The sequence below is a fragment of the Cricetulus griseus genome, chromosome 7 (assembly GCF_003668045.3).
Source record: "Cricetulus griseus strain 17A/GY chromosome 7, alternate assembly CriGri-PICRH-1.0, whole genome shotgun sequence".
NCBI lineage: Eukaryota > Metazoa > Chordata > Mammalia > Rodentia > Cricetidae > Cricetulus > Cricetulus griseus.
In genome coordinates this window covers 65,907,672-65,928,953 of record NC_048600.1, presented here as the reverse complement: position 1 = coordinate 65,928,953, position 21,282 = coordinate 65,907,672, and the positions used below count along the sequence as shown (strand labels likewise).

Here is a 21,282-nt window from a genome sequence, read left to right as displayed (position 1 = left end):
GATGTTTGAGAAGAAACAATGCCAGGGAAACAAAAGGATTGGTCGACAGAGGCATTTCGAGAACACAAAGTGTTCTGGTGGGATGTCTAGACCCTGGGTGCCCAGGCAGCTGCTGGGTTTGGAGCCAACTCAAGACAGCTTCCTCTATAACATGTTAAAAGCTCCTGTGGGCTCTGTCACCTTTGGCTGTGGTGCGCCCCTCCCTCCATGGCCAGGAGCCAGAGGCAGGTGCAGGAACTCTGGGTCATTTTCATAGGCGGTAGATCTGGTTTGTGTTCTAGAAAGCTCCAGGAAAGCAGTGCCTCATTGTGTACCTGGCCTCAACACTGACTCTTTTAAACCCCTGCTTTGGTCCCAGGTCGTCTGAAACTCTCAGCCACCCCTACCTTGGCAGTGTTACACATCCTAGGGGCTTTGTTCCCCTGGGGTTAGTGACTGATATCTCCGCTCATCTCCTTATCTACTTTTTTTTTTTTTTTTTTTTTGCTTTAGGGTTTTGCTATGTGGACCAAACTAGCATGGAAGTCTTTGTAGACCAGGCTAGCCTTGAGGGATTCTGCTGCCCAAATGTTGGAATTATGGACCTGTGCTATATGCACCTTAGTCTGCCTGCTTTCTTTTGCCTTGTTTTAGACAGGGACTCCCAGGTTGGCCTTGGAAGCGAAATCCTCCTGCCCCTGCCTCCCAAATGCTGGGGTTATAGGCATGTACCTCCATTTTGGGCTCCCTTCCTCTAGAACAGCAGTTTTCAACCTTCCTAATTCTTCAGTCCTTTAATACAGTTCCTCATATTGTAGTGACTCCCAATCATAACACTATTTTTGTTGCTTCGTAACTGTAATTTTGCTACTGTTAGGAATCTTAATGTAAATATCTGTTTTCCAGTGGTCTTAGGTGACTCCTGTGAAAGGGTAGTTGACACCCTCCAAACAGGTCTCAACTCAGAGGTAGAGAGCCAGTTCTCTAGAGATACATCACTTTGTTACAGATGGGTCATGGGAATAGCTGCTGCAAACTTACTGTCTGCCTAGTTGGGTCCTTGTGGTCTTGGAAACATAAGGCAAATTCACTGTGCTTCCCTGCTCCAGAGAAGACCATAGCTGGTTTTGTTGTTTTTGTTTTTTTTTCCAGACAGGGTTTCTCTGTGTAATAGCCCTGGCTATATTGGAACTTGCTTTGTAGACCATATTGTTTTGATTGTTTTGGTTTTTCGAGACAGGGTTTCTCTGTAGCTTTGGAGCCTCTCCTGAATCTTGCTCTGTAGGCTGGCCTCCAACTCACAGAGATCCGCCTGCCTCTGCCTCCCAAGTGCTGGGATTAAGGTGTGCACCACCACTTCTAGCTTGTTTTGATTTTTGAGACAAAGTCTCAATATGTAGCACTAATTGTCCTGGAACTCAATATATAGACCAGGCTGAGTTTGAACTCACAGAGATCCACCTGTCCAACTGAACACAGCCAGTTTTTGTTGTTGTTTTGTTTTTGTTTTTTGTCTCCAGTCCCTTCCTTGGCATCATTCAAGAATCCTTTTAGACTCCTGTCACAGAACTCTAGATCTCAGGTCATGTCTGTGAGCAAATAGGTGCCAGGGTTTAGATGACCAGCTATGGGCTGTGACACTTAAATGATGGGCCCCACCTTTTTTTAGGGTGGAGGATTGGGTGTGAGTTGTCTGTTGTGGGGATGCTGTGTTTATGATCTGTGAGTGGCAGGTGTGTAGATGTGCTTGGGGGTGGTAGGTGTGTCCAAGGGGGTGTGTTTAGGGCCTTGTCCCTCAAAGCCAGCTCCTGGGTGGAAGCCTGGAGTACTTCCTGGTCCCTTCCCTTCCATTTCTTCCCAACCGTTCAGCCCTTTGCACTGGTCACACTAGGTAGACCCTGTATCCCTGATAGTTCCCAGGAAGTAGCTGAGATACACAGATAGGCCCACACCTGAGCTCTGGTCCCACCCAAGGGAAAGCAGAAGTGGTTAGGCAAGCCAATCCCCACAGACCAAGTACCCACTTCCATTTCATATGTCCCTGCAAATGTAAGTCTCTGGGCTAGAAGACCCCTAGAAGTTCTTCCCCTAACAAGTCAGGTTTTAGCCTGAAGTCTGAGTTACTTCCTCCCCAGGGCCAGGAGCCAGTCAGGCCAGGTGCCCACGTGCCCACCTTTTGGTGTGCCCACTCCACAGTGCACTTCCCCACCCAGCAATTACGACCTGGGCTGGCCAGTAGAGCCAGCGGGGGTGGGTGGGCGGTACCAAAACTTGGCAGTGGTGCCAGAAACCAAGGCCAGGCCCAGATGTAGAGGGGGAGGGCAGCCCAGAACTAGATCTCTTGTTAGCTCACCCTTGCTTGGCAAACCAGTTCCCTGGTCCCCAAGCAGGCTGGGTGGCTCTGGGGCCAGCTGGTCATAGAAGTCACAGTTACTAGAGAAGCCTGTCCCTGTTGCCTCTGGAGGACCCCTGGCACAGCCAGTTCTATGTGAAAATGTAGTGAGCCCCTCACACTATTTTCAACTCTGTTCTTTGGATCCCTCCTGTTCACCCAATGTTTCTTCCTCTTGGCCTGTCAATAACCAACAGCCTTCTAGGACCTTCCAACCTCAGTGATCTTGACTGTACTTCTTGCCTCTCTGGAGAGCCCACTCTGGTCTGTCCTGATCCAAACCAAGGTTTACGGCTAGAGGACATGGTTCTGCCTGGAGCCCTTGGGGAATGAAAGAAAAAGGGTTTGAGCAGGTCCTGAGCTTGACTGGGGAGGTAGCTGGGGCTCCCCATGGTTGAGCCCTGTGTTCAAGGTACCACACAGAGGTAGCCAGCACTTGGAAAGAAAACTTTGCGGAGCCCCCGATGCCTATCTCTACCAGGTGTTTCTATTCTGCTCTAACTGTTGGCTTGCCTGACTCCATTAGACTGAGCATTGCCAGTGCAGGGTGGTGGCCTCCATTTTCCTTCATACTGCTCAGGCTCCAGCCCCAGGAGGTGGGAGGGAGGGAGAATATGAAAGCAAGGGTGACCAGATTCCCCCACTAACTAGTATGACTTAGAGGTGAGGGCCTGGGGAATGTTTTAACTCTGAGCTGTTAGTAGGCAGTGGTTCTTGGTCAGGTCAATACAAAGTTCAAGGCTCTAGCACTAAGTCACCGTTCAGATCTTGGGCCAAATGCACTTCACAAGTGAGGAAGATAGTGTGTACTTCGGGGAGAATGAATGCATGTCTACACTATTGAATGCTGTTTTAGATAGCAGGGCCAGGCAGGGGATGAAGAGGACACAGGGCTGAAGAGATTGCACATCAGAAGAGGCCTGGCTGCTCTCCAGAAGACCCGGGTTCTATTCCCAGTTCCTACAAGGTGATTCACAACCACCTGTGACTCCAGGCCCAAGAGATCCGATGCCCTCTTCTGGCCTCCACAGGTACTGTATGCACACGATGCACAGACATACATGCAGGGAAAGTACCTACACACATGAAAAAAATATTTTTAAGCCGGGCGTTGGTGGCGCATGCCTTTAATCCCAGCACTCGGGAGGCAAAGGCAGGCGGATCTCTGTGAGTTCAAGGCCAGCCTGGTCTCCAGAGTGAGTGCCAGGATAGGCTCCAAAGCTACACAGAGAAACCCTGTTTCGAAAAACAAAAAAAAAAAAAAAAAAAAAAGAAAAAAATATTTTTAAACAGAGAAAAGAAAATTCAGAATGTCTCTTCCCCCCACACCCCCAACACACAGGATTTCTCTGTGTACCTCGGCTGTCCTTGAACTCACTCTGTAGACCACACTCACCTTAAACTCACCTGCCTCTGCTGAGTGCTGGGATTAAAGGAATGTGCCACTGCTGTCCAACTGATATTTATTATTTTTGAGACATAGTCTCATATACCTTAGGCTACTCCCAACTCTATGGAGCCAAGGATGGCTTTTTAAAAATATTTATTTTTTTATTTATGTTTTTATGTATGTATCTGTGTATGCATGTCTATGCACATGTGTACATACGCCTGAAGAGGAAGGAGCCCTTGTAGCTTCAGCTACCAGTGATTGTGAGTGACCCATTGTCAGTATTGGGGACTGACTTTGGATTTTCTGCAAGAGCAGTCAGAGGGGTACATTTCTCAGCAGTGTGGAGGGGCATCCACGAATGAATTTGAACTTGGATGTAGCAGGAAGTATGGGGCGAGTTCCAGGAAAGACAGCATCCTGCCTGAACTTAGGAGAGTAAAGAGAAGAGAGGGATGGATGTTTGATGGGTGAGCTGGCACAGGAGTCCCTAGGTAAAGGAAATGGGTGTGTACAACTTAAGCAACACACAGGACCCCATACTTGGTATTCATTTATAATCACCATTTTGAACTCCTTAGTGCTTGAAGAAAGGACCTCACTTTTTTTTTTTTTTTTTTTTTTTGAGACAGGGTTTCTCAGATGTCCACCTGCCTCTGCCTCCTGAGTGCTGGGATTAAAGGCATGCATGTACACCACCCAGCTCACATTTTAATTTTTAACAAGATGTTATTTTTAAATGTGTGTTTTGCCTAAATGTAAGTCTGTGCATTATGTTTAACCCTCACTTTCTCAAAAGATCCTGCAGGGTTTTTTTGTTTTGTTTTTTATGAGAGGGTATTTAATCATACCTCTTTCATATATCACATTACACAATAACAAGAAAATCTACACTTACATGGAAAGAATGGAGATCCAGATATAAATTATATTTTTGCAAAAACAACAAAACTCTATAAAATAAAGGGAAAGCCTAAGGAAGGAACACAATTTAACCAGTGCTATTTGGCTTGACTTCTAAATATGGGACAAAATAAGTCACAATTCCCACTGCCTTCTAAAATAACATGGACATGGAGGGTTTTCCTGTTTGTGGATGTGGAGTTAGAGGTCAGCATTGAGTATATTCTTAAATCCCACTCTCCATTTTTTGAGGCCGGTCTCTCACTGAATCTGGGGCTCACTATTTTAGCTATGCTTGCTGGCCATCAAGACCCAGGGACCTACCTGTCTTGCCTCCCCAGTGCTGGGAGTACAGACAGCTCTTTTGGTGGGTACCAGGGTCCTCAAGGTCCTGAACCCAGGTCTCCAAGCTTGCATGACATATACTTCACCAACTCAACTATCCCTCTACCTTTGTTTTTTCATCTTTTTAAATTTAAAAAATAAATCCGCCGAGTAGTGGTGGCGCAGGTCTTTAGTCCCAGCACTTGGGAGGCAGGGGCAGGCAGATGGATCTCTGAGTTTGAGGCCAGCCTGGTCTACAAACTGAGTTCCAAGACATCCAGAGCTGTTACACAGAGAAACCCTGTCTCAAAAACACAATAAATAACTCCTACGAAACTGGCCCAAAGAAAGAAAATACTGAGTAAGAAACAGCTTTTGCTCACTCCACTTTGCGGCACTCTCTTCCAACAAAAACTAAAAAATCCAATCTAAAAAAGGAAAGAGCGACAGAATCAAGAGAGGAAGAAAACCCATACATAGGAAAAGTAGAGAATAATACAGAAAGCGAGGCCCACCACATCGTGAGAAAGACCCACACGTTCAAAGGCCTAGTGTGAGCTGCCCCAGGTTCTTGTAGAAGCCGGCTTTGTTCACACCCTGCTTGAGGGTGAGGCACCCTGGGAGAGGAAGTGGGGAACCCTGGGGCGTTCTAGAAAGCTTGTGGGGTCCTGCCTGTTGGGGCTCGAGTTCTTCAGCTCTGGCTCTTCGCCCCAAGCAGGGCTCATTCAATTTCTCGCCCCCGCGGCTTCCGCGTGGGGCCAAGACCACCCAGGCTCCCGGGACACCGCCAGGCATCTCCTGGATGCCGGGGTCATGATGCCGCTGCCGGCTCGAGTCCTACTCTGCCCCGCCCTCTTCCCTGCTGTGTTTCAGAAGGTTGTGAGCCACAGTTTCCTCTTTTGCAGAGGATGTCGAGCAGCTCCCAGCATCTTTGTAATTACTCTGTTCCATTAGCGATGAGGACAAAATTCTCAGCCCAGTGGAGCTTTTATCCTAAAAGTTGGGGAGGCACAGATAGGGGTCAGGAGACCAAATCAACACAAACACATGATTTCAAGCCAAGGCTGTAAAGAAAACAAAGCTAGATTGTGCAAGGTGGGGGAGGCGTAGAGGAGGCCGATAAATGGCCGGGAGGGAAACCAGCAGTAAAAAGGAAGCTGCTTGTCAGGCAATGATGCCTTGTCTTCCTCAGATCTGAGAGAGAAGGGAGTCTTCTTTATTCTGTTCCAAGGCAAGAGGATCTGGAGGAGGACCCTGGGTGGTGACCTGTAATCCCAGTACACAGGAGGTGGATAGATGCTCTCCATGACACAAGTTGTTCAAGGCCAGTCTGGGATCCAAAAGACCCTGTCTCAAAAGAACAAAGAGAAAAAAATAATAATAAAATTTTAAAAATTAAATTAGAAATAAGAAAAATTTAGTTCTTTACAGTTTTGGGGGCACCACCTCCTCTTTTTTTGTACCCTTTGTCCACTCAGTCATCCCCTTTTTTTAGATTCTTTTAATTTAAAGTAGAAACAAAATTATTTTACATGTCAATCCCAGTTCCCTCTCCCTCCCCTCCACCCCTGCCCCCCATCAAACCCCTGTCCCATTCCCTTTCTGTTTCCCAGTGAAGATGAGGTCTTCCATGGGGGATCTTCAAAGTCTGTCATATCATTTGGATCAGGGCCTAGGCCCTCCCCCGTGTATCTAGGCTGAGAGAGTATCCCTGTTTGTGGAATGGGCTCCCAAAGTCCACCCGTATACTAAGGATAAATACCGATCCACTGCCATAGATTGCCCAGGCCTCCTAACTTACACCCATGATCAGGGGGTCTGGGTCGGTCCTATGCTGGTTTCCCAGTGGCCTCAAACTCACTGTATGTGCCACTACAACCAGCTCTTTCATCCTTTTTAATTAGGGCAGATATGCAACCCCCTACTTCATCTTACCACTAAAGAGGGGCGATCCACAGAGAGCAGCAGGTCTGGGAGCTATGGAAGAATAGAATTAAATGACTGGCCAGGACAAAAAACAATCATCTTTAAGCATTGTGCATATGTAATGTAAACGTGTACGTGGGTGTGCTTGCATGTATAGATGCGTGGAGGCCACTTTATCACTCCCCACCTTATTCTCTCACTTTTTTTTTTCTTTTCTCTGTAGCTTTCGAGGTTGTCCTGTAACTCACTCTGTAGACCAGGCTGGCCTCGAACTCACAGAGATCCGCCTGTCTCTGCCTTCCGAGTACTGGGATTAAAGGCGTGTGCCACCCGCCTCACCTTATTCCCTTGAGACGCCATCTCTTACTGAGCCCGGAGCTCTGCTTTTCAACTCCATTAGCCGGCAAGCACACGCGGGTGTCCTCGTGTGTCCACCCACCATAGTGCTGCAGTTATGGGCCTGCGCCACTAGGGGTGGGTCAGCTTTAAACCAGTGCCAGAGATCCCAACTCAGGTCCTCAGGTTTGCACTGCAAACACTTTACCCATGGCCTCAGGACTCTTCCTTTAAACATTATTTGCTATTTCAAAAAGAATCACAGGAAATACCTAATCACTGGGCCACGTACATGTAACGGGCTTTTGAAATTTTTATTTCTCCGGTGCTGGGGATGGACTGAAGGATCAGCAACCTTTAAGCCGCTGAGCAACGCCCCCCCCTTCCCCTGCTTTTGTGTTTGTTTTGAGACAAGGTCTCAAATAGCTCAGGCTGGCCTAATTCACTATGTACCCTTGAACTTTTGGTCTTCCTATAATCATAGGCAAGTGCCACAGTGTCCAGCTTTATTTTCTGTGACAAATCTCACTTTGTAGTTCAAACTCGTCTGGAACTCGCGGCGCTCCTCCAGCATCAGCTTCCCCATGCACCAGCCTCGACATTTAAGAGTTAGGAATATAGACAGGACTAGCGGTTAGGGACTCCAATTAGGCAGGTACACCTGCTCATACTTCCGATAGAAAGCCGGGACAACCCTCCGGTGGTTCCGGTCGGCGGAAACCGAGGTTCGCTGCGGGTAGCAAGGAAGCGGCACCCGGACACTGCGCAGGCGCTGACTGCCTCCTGGCTCCCGCGGGCGATTCCATTCTGCACTCTGGGCAAAGCCACGGGATAGACGGACTGTCTCCCCACGCTCCCCGACAACGCGCATGGGCGAGCCCGGACCCACCCGAGGGGCAACTGCCGCGCCTTCCGGTTCCGATGACAGCGGCGCCGGAAGCCGGCTGGGCTGCAGGACTAGGTGACAGCCTGGGGGCTCTGGGTCCGGGGTGCGGGGCGCCCCGACCAAAGCCCGGAGCAGTCGTCTGCCACACCCTCCAAGGGCTGGTGGAGTCGCCCGACTCGGACGTCCTATCTTGGTGCAGCTGACTGGGTCAGAGGTAACCAGCTGCGGACGGTGGAGTCCTGGCAGGGCACTGCAGGAGGGTCTCTGGAAGCATGAGTAGGAGTTTGCCAGTCCTTAGCACCATAATGCGGGTGAAGTCCGGGTCGTGGCAGGGTAAATGGTGGGCTTTCCTGTGCTTCCAGTTTTAGGTGAAGATGTTACGATTTGAAACTTTCTAATGTTAACAGGGATATGATTTGTTTGAGGGTAAAGTACAGGGCATTGGATGTTGGGGTCTGAAAAGACGAGACCTAGATAAGGAGTCAGCTATGGAAAGATGTGAAGAGCCAGTTCCAGGCAGAGGGTGGAGGCAGAAATAAACTGTATGTACGCTGGAACAGAAAGGTCAGTGGTGGTAGAGTATGGCAAATGAGGGGGAGAGTGACTACAATGAGGCGTTTGTTTGGTGAATGCGTTTGTTTGTTTGTTTTGTTGTTCTTGCCTTTTGAGACAGGGTCTCTGATAGCCCAGGATGGCATGGAGCTTCCTAAGTAGACCAGGCTGGTCACAAACTCACAAAGGTGAACCTGCTTCTGCCTCCCTAAGTGCTGTATGTATTAAGGTCATGTACCACCACACCCAACCTCTTATTATATATTTTGTTTGTTTTGTTCTGTTGTTTTTTTGAGACAGGGTTTCTCTGTGTAACTGCCCTAGCTATCCTGAAACTAGCTCTGTAGACCAGACTGGACTCAAACTCACAGAAATCTGCCTGCCTCTGCCTCCTGCCCCACCATCAGGCCTTTCTTTCTTTCTTTCTTTCTTTCTTTCTTTCTTTCTTTCTTTCTTTCTTATTCATTTTGAGGCAGCCTTTCTTCTCCACATAGCCTTGGCTGTCCTGGAAGTCACTGTAGACCATGCTGGCCTGGAACTCACAACAAGCTATCTGCCTCTCCCTCCTGAGTTCTAGAATTAAAGGTGTGAGCCACTACACAAAACAGATTGTTTTAATTTTTAAAAAAAATTTTATGGTTATGGTTTTGCCTGCAAGTGTGTCTATGAACCACATGAATGCAGCGTCAGAAGAGAGCTTCAGGGCCTCTGGAACTGGTGTTACAAGGAGGTTGTGGGTCCTGGGAACTGAACCGATCCTCTGCAAGAGTAGCAAGTGCTCGGAAACAGTGAGCATCTCTCTGGCCCCTGTAGTGTGAATTTTTAACATTTCCTTCATATCTCTTTCTGCCCACTGGGAGCTTTTGACTCAGGCCTGCTTAGCCAAAGGCTGGAAATGGAGGTACTGTTTAAACAGTTAGAGCAAACTCTCAGGCCTGTGGTGGCCCAGGCCCAGAAGAGAATGAAACTAGTCTCCAGGCTTTGTTCAGCTGGTAGTCCAGTGCGGGGAAACACATGTGAAGAGACAGTCATAAGGATTCAGATCTGTGTGGGACTGACACATCAGATTTGTCATGCAGAAAAGGTGGCTGTACAAGGCAGCTGGCTCGATGAGTAGAAACCTCAGTTGGATCCCTAGCATTTATAGTGTAAAAAGGTGGCTGTAACCGGGGTGGTAGCGCATGCTTTTAATCCAGCAGATGTGGCAAGCACTTTACCAATGAAGCCATCTTCTCAGCCCCAATCCTCAGCTTTTTAAGTTTTCAAGAAGGTTCACTTGTTTATTTATTATGTATGCAGTGTTCTGGCATATACCTATATGTCAGAAGAGGGCACCAATTCTCATTATAGATAATAGTGAGTCACCATGTGGTTGCTGGGAATTGAACTCAGGACCTCTGGAAGAGCAGCCTGTGCTCTTAACCTCTGAGCTATCTCTCCAGAAATCCCCCTTTTTCTTTTTTTGACCATCTTCCCCAGCTGGTGGTTTGCATTTGCTCCAGTTTAACTTCCTGTTTGTTATAACTGATGGACCCTATGAGTTCATCACAGCCATATACACATACACCCTGCTTTGCTGGTCTGTTGTACAAAGTATCCACAGTGAGGACCTCAGCCCAGAGCTAGATAGCAGGCTTCCTTCTGTTCCCACTCCTCCACTTCCCAGCTGTGTGGCCTTGGGGTGTTTATTTTGTCTTTCCCTGTCTCATTTTCTCAGCTGCAAAGTGGGTCTAATAACCATACCTACCTCATAGTGTTGTGAGAATTGGTGAATGAGTTAATGGGTGAAGTCATTGGAGCAGAGCCTAGCACATAACGAGCCTCTGGGGAATGTTAGTTATTATCAAGCAAAATAATTATATCATTTTAAATGGGAGTCCCTGTTATATTTTACCCATAATATCTTATAACTGTTGAGTCTGTTTTGGGGGGTGTAACATCTCCGGACACTATGATTATAGATTTTAGTGTGTACAATAACATCAGCCAAGGCCAATCACTTTTCTGTCATTTGTCCACCATCTGGGAGGGAGAAAGTGGCTGTAAGTGGAGCTGAGATGGTAAAGCCGAGATGGGTGGTGCTTGTGGGACTAGGAGTGTGGAAGAAATAGGAAGATCCCAGGGTCACCATGGACACTGGCTTCTTGTGCTGCCATTCTTTTGGGAGAGTGGATAGCTGGCTACATTGACACCTTTAGAGGGACACATAACTCAGTCCTCTTATTTCTAGTCCTCTGCATGAGTGCAGATGCTCTATTCTGTTGCCAGCATTCTGAGGATTATCTGTGCACTCCATGTTGAGGGCTACTTGAAAAGGGGGAAGGGGGACAAAACCAGGTGGTGGTGGCACATGCCTTTAATCCCAGCACTTGGGAGGCAGAGGCAGGCAGTTCTATGTGAGTTCAAGGCCAGCCTGGTCTACAGAGTGAGTTCCAGGACAGGCAGGGCTACTCAGAGAAACCCTGTCTTGAGGGGGGAAAAAAAGGTCGAGGGAGCAACATAGAGAGGGTTAGGAGAAGTGAGGAAGTGGATTAAGGTGTCAACTTTGGACTGGGGCACTGGCTCAATGTTGCTTGCTATACAGCATAAAGACCTGAGTTTGAATTCCCAGAACCCATGTAAAGCCAGGCATGGTAGAGGATAACTAGTCACAGCACTCCATTTCTATGGTGAGATGGGAGGCAGAACCATCATTGAAACCTTCCAAGCCAGCTAGCCTCAATTATGCAGCAGTGAACAACATAGAAATCCCGTTTCAAACAAAGTAGAAGATGAGGACTGACACAAGGTTCTCTGACCTCCATGCCTACACTGTACCATGCACATATGTGCCTGTACTCCAACACATGCATACATGCAATACACATCATACATAAATCCCTCCTTCCTCTCTCTCCATGCATAACTGAGCAAGAAAGCATCTGGTGTGGTAGGGAGGCAGGCCCTCAGTAACTATCATCACTCAGTGCTGAGGACTAAGGGTACAAAGTGAGAGTGGAGGGAGCCAGGTAGGTGAGGCTAGGACCAGCTGCCTGTGACTACTGGGGTTGGGCTGGATGGAGGACTCAACCATGGAGAGGCCACACCATGTTCCAGGGCCTGGAGCTGTGAGAGCAAGAGTTCTAGCTGTCCAGATAGAAGGAGCTATCAGTCAGCGAGCAGTGGAGGAGGCCCATCCACCCTTCACAGTTGGCGGTTAACTATTCCTGAAGCAGTACTTGGAATTCACAGCCATCCTTCATGGCTTATCTCCCTACGGTACATGAAAAACCAGTTCCACTAACTGGAAGAGGTGGCCATAGTGAATATATGAATTACATGCAACGTGAGCTTTGTTGCTCTGCCATATAGCCTGCTGAGTCTCTGCTGAGGCCCAGGCTTCTGATTAAGAAAGTAACTGAGGACGGGTGGTGGTGGCGCACGCCTTTAATTCCATCACTCGGGAGGCAGAGGCAAGTGGATCTATGTGAGTTCGAGGCCAGCCTGGTCTACAGAGTGAGTTCCAGGACAGGCTCCAAAGCAATACAGAGAAACCCTGTCTCCCAAAAAACAAAAACAAAAAAAAAAAAAAAGGAGGAGGAACTGAGGGTTTGTCAGAGGTTCAGTCTGAAGTGTTTGCCCTTTAGGACTTGAATTTGGCATCAAGAGATGGCTCAGCGGCTAAAGAGCACTGGCTCCATTTCTAGAAGGCCTAGGTTCAATTTCCCGGGATCCACAAGGTAGCTCATAACTATTTGTAAGGGGAATCTAGTACCCTCTTCTGGCTTCTGCAGGCACTGCACATACATGGTACACATATGTGTTGTTTTTCTGTTGGCTTAGTGGTGCACCTGAATCTACTGATATTTTAACTACCATCTGTGCCCCATAGCCCTGCAGTCAGCACCCCACTGCCCAGATTGCTGCCTGGGGGAATTTCTGTCCCACTGGTACTGGCTCAGACACCAAATGTAGGTTTTAACTAAGTCTCTGTAATTCTATTTACCAATAAAGACCGGGGAGTCAGATATTGGGGTGAAAACCTGATAGATCAGAGAAGCCAGAAGCAATTAACTGACCTTCCTTTTTGGCAGGAGACTCAGCAAAAGAAGCGTCTTTCCATTTGTCCCAAACCAAAAAGAGACCTTGAATCTCTTAAGTCCCTCCCTACTCCTTCCTGTGAGTCTCTCTATCCGTATTCCTGGCCCCTCTGTCCTCAGTATGACTAATTCCTGTCAACTAGTCACTGGCTCTGTCTCCTGATCCAAGATTAATTTTATTAGCACATTCTGTACAAGTTCTACAGCATGATCAAATATCCCAAAATGTATATGTATGTACATGAAGGAAAACACCCATACACATAAAATTATTAATAAAGTAATTTGCCTGGCAGTGGTAGCACACACCTTTAGTCCCAGCACTTGGGAGGCAGATGCAGGTGGATCTCTGAGTTTTAAGACGAGCCCAGTCTACAAAACAAAGTTCCAGGACAGCCAGGGCTACACAGAGAAACCCTGTACAGGGGGCAGGGAATGTCATTTAAAGAAATGCTGGGTATGGTGGTTCATGCTTGTAATCTCAGTACTAGGGAGCTGGAGACCAGAGGATCCCTGGGGTTCACTGGCCAGCCAGTCTGACCCAATTGGTGAGCTCCAGGCCGGTGAGAGACCCAGTCTAAAATGTAGACAGCATTCTTGCAGATGATACTCCGGGTTGCTCTGTACATTAAAAAGGGATAGCTGGAAAGGTGGCTTAGTAGTCACGAGCTCTTGCTGGTCTTGCAGAGGAACACTTTGGTTTCCAGCACCCATATGGAGCAACGCTCCATTTCCAAAAGATCCAAAGCCCACTGACCACTGACACCCACATGCACACATATAATAATCTTTGAAAGAGGTGTGTATTGAACTGAGCAGTGGTTCACTCCTTTAATCCCAACACAAGACATTTGGGAGACAAAGTCAGGTACATCCTGGTCTATAAAGCCAGGAGTTTGAGAAACCCTGTCTGGGTAAGTGGGGAGATGTATTGTGTGTGTGTGTGTGTGGGGGGGGGGCAGAACAAAGATAACAGGTCAAAAAGTCTAAGACAGTAATTTTCTTTATTTGTTTTTGTTTTTTTGAGACAGGGTGTCTCTGTGTAACAGTCCTAGCTGTCCTGGAACTTGCCTTGTAGACCAGGCTGGCCTCGAGCTCCAGCCTTCGTCGTGCAGTGGACACCTCAGCAAGGATGGCTGGGAAGCACTTTGTTTAGCAGGGGATGTATTATTCAGGAAGGGTGAGAGGGACCTGAAGAAATGCTGTGGGAGTCCCACACACACACATTGGCCTGACCCAGTTGACTTCACTAGGCAGAGGCCATCATGGAGCAGTGTGCATGTGTGGAGAGGGAGCTCGACAAAGTCCTGCACAAGTTCCTGACCTATGGGCAACACTGCGAACAGAGCCTGGAGGAGTTGCTGCACTATGTGGGCCAGCTGAGGGCTGAGTTGGCCAGTGCAGGTGGGTGACAATCCCTAGGGATAATAGAGCCCTAGGCTGCTGACTGAGTGGTAGAATCTTGGACACACATCTCTAGGCTTCCTTGAAGGTGGTAAAGGGAACTGTTCAGAAAACCTAACAGAAATTATTAATTTATCTGAAATAGTAAACATTGCTATTTTGTTTTTAACTAACTTTTCTTTTATTTCCTTTTTTTGGGGGGAGAGGGGTTCCTGGGGTTTATTTCTTTCGTTCTTTATTTATTATGAATAGTGTTCCACCTGCAATGTATGCCTGCAGGCCAGAAGAGGGCACCAGATCTCATTATGGATGGTTGTAAACCACCATGTGGTTGCTGGGAATTGAACTCAGAACCGCTGGAAGAACAGCCAGTACTCTTAACCTCTGAGCCATCTCTCCAGCCCCAGGGTTTATTTCTATTGTAGCATTTATCAGTACACCATATTTTTTTTTAAAAAATATTTATTTAGTTAGTTTAATTTTTTAAGACACGGTTTCTCTGTGCAGCCCTGGCTTTCCTGGAACTCCCTCTGTAGATCAGGGTGGCCTTGAACTCACAGAGATCCTCCTGCCTCTGCCTCCCAAGTGCTGGGATTGAAGGTGTGTTCCACCACTGCCCAGCTACTTTATGCCTTCTCTGGCTGACTAATATCCTATTGTGTGCATGTATGGTATTCTGTACCCATTAGTGGATGGACATTAGGTTGTTTCTATCTCTTGGCTATCTTAAAGAATGCTAGGAAGATTGTTCACACACATGCCTTTGTGTGGACACATTCCCATTTCTCTCAGAAGTGGAATTGCTGAGTTCAGGGTAACTCTGAGTTTGACCTGACGGTTCACAGGAATCCTGCAGTACAGCTAATACACAAGATAATACAGCACACAGGAGGCAAGTCAGCATTCACAGCACCCTAGAATTTTACAGCTGAGAAAATGAGGTCACTCAGGTCCTGGCTTGTTGGCTAGAGAGATGGCTCAGCAAGTAAATGGCATCTACTACCAAGCCTGATGACCTGAGTTTAATCCCTGGGATTCACATGATGGAGAGAACCCACTCATGAAAGTTGTCTTCTAACCTCCAGGGTACATCATGACACATATGTGTGTTGTGTTTTCCCACCCCACCCCATACAACTAAATAAATAATTTTTTTTTCTTGAGACAGAGTTTTTTGGTAGCTTTGGAGCCTGTCCTGGAACTCACTCTGTAGACCAGCCTAGCCTTGAACTCACAGAGATCTGCCTATCTCTGCCTCCCAAGTGCTGGGTTTAAAGGTTATGCTACCACTGCCTGGCTAAGACCTTAAAAAAATATTAAATAAACATACTGTTCTGTTCCACTTTGCCACTTCCAAATCTCACATTAGAAAGTGGCTGATAGGGGCTGGAGAGATGGCTCAGAGGTTAAGAGCACTGGCTGCTCTGCCAGTGGTCCTGAGTTCAATTCCCAGCAATTACATGGTGGCTCACAACCATCCGTTATGAGATCTGGTGCCCTCTTCTGGTGTGCAGATATACATGGAAGCAGAATGTTGTATACATAATAAAATCTTAAAAAAAAAAAAAAGTAGCTGATAATCCCAGCACTTTTTTTTTTTTTTTTTTTGAGACAGGATTTCTCTTTAGCTTTGAAGAATGTCCTGGAACTCGCTCTATAAACCAGGCTGGCCTCAAACTCACAGAGATCCTCCTGCCTCTGCCTCCTGAGTGCTGGGGTTAAAGGTGTGTGCCACCACTGCATGCTTAATTCCAGAACTCTTGAATCTGAGGCAGGAGGATCTCTGAGTTAGAGGCCAACCTGGGATACATAGTAAGTTCCAGGACAGCCAGAGGTTCATAGTGACATCCAAAAGAAAAGTAGCTGACCACAGACTGAAGTAGGTGTTTAACTCTGGCATGCAGGGCTGTCTTCTGCGCCACCAACTGGCATGTAGGGAGGAGCAGTCTGTTGCAGAAACAGGTACTTAGGATCTGCCTCCTGACCCAGTCTGCTGTCTCCACAGCTCTCCAGGGGACCCCTCTCTCAGCCACCCTCTCCCTTGTAATGTCCCAGTGCTGTCGGAAGATCAAAGACACAGTCCAAAAATTGGCTTCAGACCATAAGGACATTCATAGCAGTGTCTCCCGAGTGGGCAAAGCCATTGACAGGGTGAGTATGTGGGTGGCTCAGGGTCTAGGGGTGAGAACACTCCAGAGCTAATGTGTGCTGGTTTTGGCAGGAACACAAGTGTAAGCACCTGAGTCACAGGTCCCTCTCTCCTCTGTCAGAACTTTGACTCTGAGATTTGCGGTGTAGTCTCAGATGCGGTGTGGGACTCACGTGAGAAGCAGCAGCAGATCCTGCAGATGGCCATTGTGGAGCACTTGTACCAGCAGGGCATGCTCAGCGTAGCTGAGGAGCTGTGCCAGGTAATGCTGGCCTTTGGAGCACAAGGGCACTTATCTCTCCTGCTGTTTGAGATGGTCTTGCTTATGTAACTCATCCTGGTCTCATGGTTACCTTCCTGCCTCAGTCTCCTAAACCCTGGGATTATGGGTGTGCACACCACCACACCCAGCCAACTGCATCATCTACCCCATCCCTGATATATTCTTGACTTTTGTTTTGTTATTGACAAATGCCTGGGACTCACTGTGTAGGCCAGGCTGGCCTCAAACTCAAGAGATCCTTTTGCCCCTCAACATGCTGATACCACACCCTGTCTCTTGTTTCTGAGCTAAGGTTTGGCTATATAGTGGAGGCTGTCCTCCAATGAGTCCTTCTCCCCTTTTCTTTCAATGGCTGGAATTGCAGGTGTGTATGGCTCTCCCATAGGCCTAGTCACGGACATTATTTTAGAAAGGAAGTTGGTCCCCCTACCACACAATAGGAGGGAGATGTAAGTGTATCTGATAAAAAACAAAGTTACTGGTTTCTAGTTAGAGTTGGTTGTCTGCCAGAGCGTGGAGCCAAGACTTGCTCTCCTTTTAATAAAGGAGACTAAACAAAATGGCAAATAGCACTAGTTTTGTGTTAAATAGATTGGGAATGCTAGGAGATTCTGCCTTAATGTAATTAGGTAGATTAAAAGTAATTTTCTCTTGCCGGGTGTTGGTGGCACACACCTTTAAATTCAGCACTCAGGAGGCAGAGGCAGGCGGATCTCTGTGAGTTCGAGGCCAGCCTGGTCTCCAGAGCGAGTGCCAGGATAGGCTCCAAAGCTACACAGAGAAACCCTGTCTCGAAACCCCCCCCTCAAAAAAAGTAATTTTCTCACTATGCCCTTCAGTGCCAGGCCTAGGGACTTTGCAGTAGAGGGAAAGGGTTCTTCACTGTGGCTGACCAATGATGGTGCTTAGCCTTGGCAAACTGGACGCTGAACAGGGCTCATGCTACTGGCAGATCACAACACCTCTGGCAAACACTGCTATTCTCCAGCCAACCTTTGGCAGATAAAGTTTTATTTGGGGCAGAATTTCCGGGACACTACCTTCCATCTCCCCTAGGAATCTACATTGAATGTGGACCTGGACTTCAAGCAGCCCTTCTTGGAATTGAATCGGATCTTAGAAGCTCTACATGAGCAAGACCTGGGACCTGCACTGGAGTAAGGGTGCCCACAGTGGGGCTTGCCTGTGGTCATGTCACCTAGATATGCCTGTCTTATTCCAGCCTGCCTTAGGGATTCACATTGTCCTTTAGGGCCTTCTGTAGCCACCACCCACTGCACAACACTGTTATCTCTCCCTAGATGGGCTGTCTCTCATCGGCAGCGCCTGATGGAGCTCAATAGTTCATTGGAGTTCAAGCTGCACCGGCTGCACTTTATCCGCCTCCTAACTGGTGGCCCCGAGAAGCAGCTAGAGGCTCTCAGCTATGCCCGACACTTCCAGCCCTTTGCTCGGCTACACCAGAGAGGTAAGTGCCCAAGGTGCTGGGGAATAAGGGTTAGGCTCCAGCCAATGTCTAAACATGTCAGGTAGCCTGTCCTTGTACCTACAAACAGTTCTATTTACCAGAAAGATGGTTCCCCACAGTTCAGAAACTTTTGATCCTCTTTGCCCCTAAAGTGAAGTCCAAACTAGAGGCAGAGCTGAGGCAGGAAAACTGCTTCAGTCTCATTTATACTAGCATGGCAACAGTAAGACCCTAACTCAAGCATTAAAAGACCACAAGACAGAAATACAAGATTAAGAAATAAAAGTCATCGGTCATTGGTGGGGCATGCCTTTCATCCTAACACTTAGGAGGCAGAGGCAGAGGCAGGGGATGTTTGTGAGTTCAAGGACAGCCAGGACTACACAGAAAGATGCCCTGTCGGCGCATGCCTTTAATCCCAACACTCGGGAGGCAGAGCCAGGCGGATCTATGTGAGTTCGAGGCCAGCCTGGTCTCCAGAGCGAGTGCCAGGATAGGCTCCAAAGCTACACAGGGAAACCCTGTCTTAAAAAACCAAAAAGAAAAAGAAAAAGGAAAAACAAAAAGCAAAACAAACAAAAAAAATCACAAAACCAGTGATTTTTTTTTTTTGTGGTACTGGGGGTGGAGCCAGACTTTATCAGTACTGTGTTACTACTGACAACTATTTTACCACTGAGCCACTTCCTCCCAATAAACAAACAACAGTTTCAGTTCCTCCTGCCTCCTGAAAGCTTCAGACTTGGATTTGCTGTTAAAGGGGGGGAGTTCTGCATAATGGTGCATGCCTTTAATCCCAGGACATAGGATGCAGTTTGAGATCAGCCTTATTTACATAGAGACCTGTCTCCAAAACAGCAGGGGATGATTAGTTGGTGAGTGGGGACATTCTCTGTCAAGCAGACTTGCTGGTGATGCAGTCAGAAAGCTGGAGACAGCCTCATGGTCCTACCTGCCTCCATGGGGGCAGCAGGATGGAGATGCCAATGCTCTGCATGTTAGAGGGCTCCTTGGAGTATGGCCCAGAGCCCCTGCCTTCCCTGAATTGCCACTCCATTTTCTTTGTAGAGATCCAGGTGATGATGGGCAGTCTGGTATACCTGCGGTTGGGCTTGGAGAAGTCACCCTATTGCCACCTCTTAGACAACAGCCACTGGGCGGAGATCTGTGAGACCTTTACTCGGGATGCATGTTCCCTGCTGGGGCTTTCAGTGGAGTCCCCCCTCAGTGTCAGGTACAACCCAGCCTCCTGAACACAAGGGGAAAGGCAGGGAACAGAACAATTGTATTGACTCTACCATGTGTTTTCACAAACCTAAACTGACTTACTGTCCTCCCTTGAGATAGACACTGCTTGTTTTTATAGTTAGAGCGCCCGCCTCTCCTGCACACACACACTGAAACTACTCCACCCTGTTACAACCTCACCAGAACATCTCCTCCCTACCTGGAGCCTAGAATGCTAAGTAACATGCTTGAGCTGCTGCTTAATCTCAGCACTACAGTGGTCTCTTCTCACTCTACAGCAGGCCCAAATTAGAAGTCCTGTTACCTGAGCTAACAGACAAGAAGATGGGGGGTTGCCATGAGCTAATCTGCAGGGTTTCACAGGAACAAAGAGCACCTAGACTGGCCCCAGAAACCCTCTGCACCAAAGTGGACAGTTGTCATACTGTCAAGAACAGGCTTCACTTGCCTATGCTGTTGCTATGGATTTGTCACAACAGCTGTCCCAGTAAGGTCACTGCTGCCCCTAGAGAGGAACTACTGGGGAGGGCTGTATTGGCTCCCTGCTACCCTGTCATCTTGAGATAGAATCCATTTATGGATTTGCTCACCGACTCTTACTATGTACCATGGTAAGAGAGTTGGTTAAACTACAACTGTAAACTAAACCCCCATCAGGAGCTTTCCACTCTCTTGGACAAGCACTTCATTTGCCAGCTGTTTTCTGTCCTGGAGCTTTTCAAATTTGGGCATATATTAGTACAAATACAGAGTTCAACGTACTTACCTATATATGTGGCCCTTTAGGAGAAGCCTGGGAGGAGAGATGGCTCGGGGGTTAAGAGTACTTGCTGCTCTTGCTGTCGACCTGAGTTTGATTCCTAGAACCCACATGGTAGCTCACAGCTATCATTAGCTACGGTTCCAGGAGATTTGATATACTCTTCTGGCAGGTACATGGCCTACATACATACAAGGAAGCATGTATTCATACACATATTTTAGAATTTTGTCTCCAGGTCTATTTGGGACAGTGCTGGTCCTGTCTGCTGGTTCCTGTGATCCCAGCTGCTTCAGCCTCTGCTCTCTGTTCTTCAGCTTCGCTTCTGGCTGTGTGGCGCTGCCAGTGCTGATGAACATCAAAGCTGTGATTGAACAGAGGCAGTGCACTGGCGTGTGGAGTCACAAGGATGAGCTGCCAATTGAGATCGAGCTGGGCATGAAGTGTTGGTATCACTCCGTGTTTGCATGCCCTATCCTGCGACAGCAAACCTCAGATTCTAACCCTCCCATCAAGCTCATCTGTGGCCACGTCATCTCCCGAGATGCACTCAACAAGCTCATTAATGGAGGAAAGTAAGTTGCCCCTGCCTGGCTCCATCCTAGCCTGTCTTTCTTGGCCTGCCCTGAGATGTTCTTCCTTTGCCTTTCCTTGCAGGTTGAAGTGTCCCTACTGTCCAATGGAGCAGAATCCAGCAGATGGGAAACGTATCATATTCTGATTGTAAGGAACTTTGCTGGAAGGTGTTACACACCAAGGCTTGCCTTGGCGGCAGGACTGGCTCCAGTGGATCCTGATGCCTCTCAGACCAGCACTACCAAGAGGCCTGGCCTGCTCAGTCAGGCAGAGGCCAAGGGAAGCTGTGAATCAGCCTGTACGTTCTTGGCTAGGAGGGGGACTGGCTGCTGTGTTCCTACTGTCTTTGTTTACACTTACCCCTGATAGTAGCAAAGGCTTTGGCTATCAAAAGCGGACATCTTTCTATTCCTGCCCTCAATCCAGGGGTGTCCAGCTGTGGCCACCTCCTTCTACTGTACAGTCAACTATGTATCCTTTCTCTACTGTAAATAGCCCATTAGAACTGAATGCTGTTTTTTAACTTTGAACAAATATATTCGCAGCCCTTCTCCTTCTTGTTGGTCAGGCTTGAGCATCACTGACAAATAACTGCTTGCTACAGTAGGTACTGGGCATGAAAACCTC

The 21,282-nt window shown here is 47.8% G+C and overlaps 1 protein-coding gene and 1 long non-coding RNA gene across 5 annotated transcripts; one reads left to right on the top strand and one right to left on the bottom strand.

Annotated features, from left to right (window-relative positions):
* Nucleotides 1–5,956: 5,956 nt before the first annotated feature.
* On the bottom strand, nt 5,957–7,928 carry LOC103162064. Its single transcript, XR_003487336.2, has 3 exons — nt 7,780–7,928; nt 6,924–6,965; nt 5,957–6,335 (listed from the first exon to the last, which is right to left on the bottom strand). It is a non-coding gene; the product is annotated as an uncharacterized LOC103162064 (long non-coding RNA).
* Nucleotides 7,929–8,073: 145 nt separating this feature from the next.
* Rmnd5b (required for meiotic nuclear division 5 homolog B) lies at nt 8,074–21,211 on the top strand. Of its 4 annotated transcripts, none has more exons than XM_035447634.1 (9): nt 8,074–8,211; nt 13,799–14,171; nt 16,177–16,322; nt 16,442–16,582; nt 17,660–17,760; nt 17,905–18,071; nt 19,140–19,305; nt 20,397–20,654; nt 20,737–21,211. In XM_035447634.1, the coding sequence occupies exons 2-9, from the start codon at nt 14,033–14,035 to the stop codon at nt 20,798–20,800; spliced, it is 1,182 nt and encodes a 393-aa protein (XP_035303525.1). In that variant the 5' UTR covers nt 8,074–8,211; nt 13,799–14,032; the 3' UTR covers nt 20,801–21,211. The 4 variants fall into 4 exon arrangements, with proteins under 4 accessions (XP_035303525.1, XP_027283402.1, XP_027283400.1 ...); XM_027427601.2 differs by having other exon boundaries at nt 8,178–8,350; nt 14,021–14,171; XM_027427599.2 differs by having other exon boundaries at nt 8,179–8,350.
* Nucleotides 21,212–21,282: the final 71 nt, after the last annotated feature.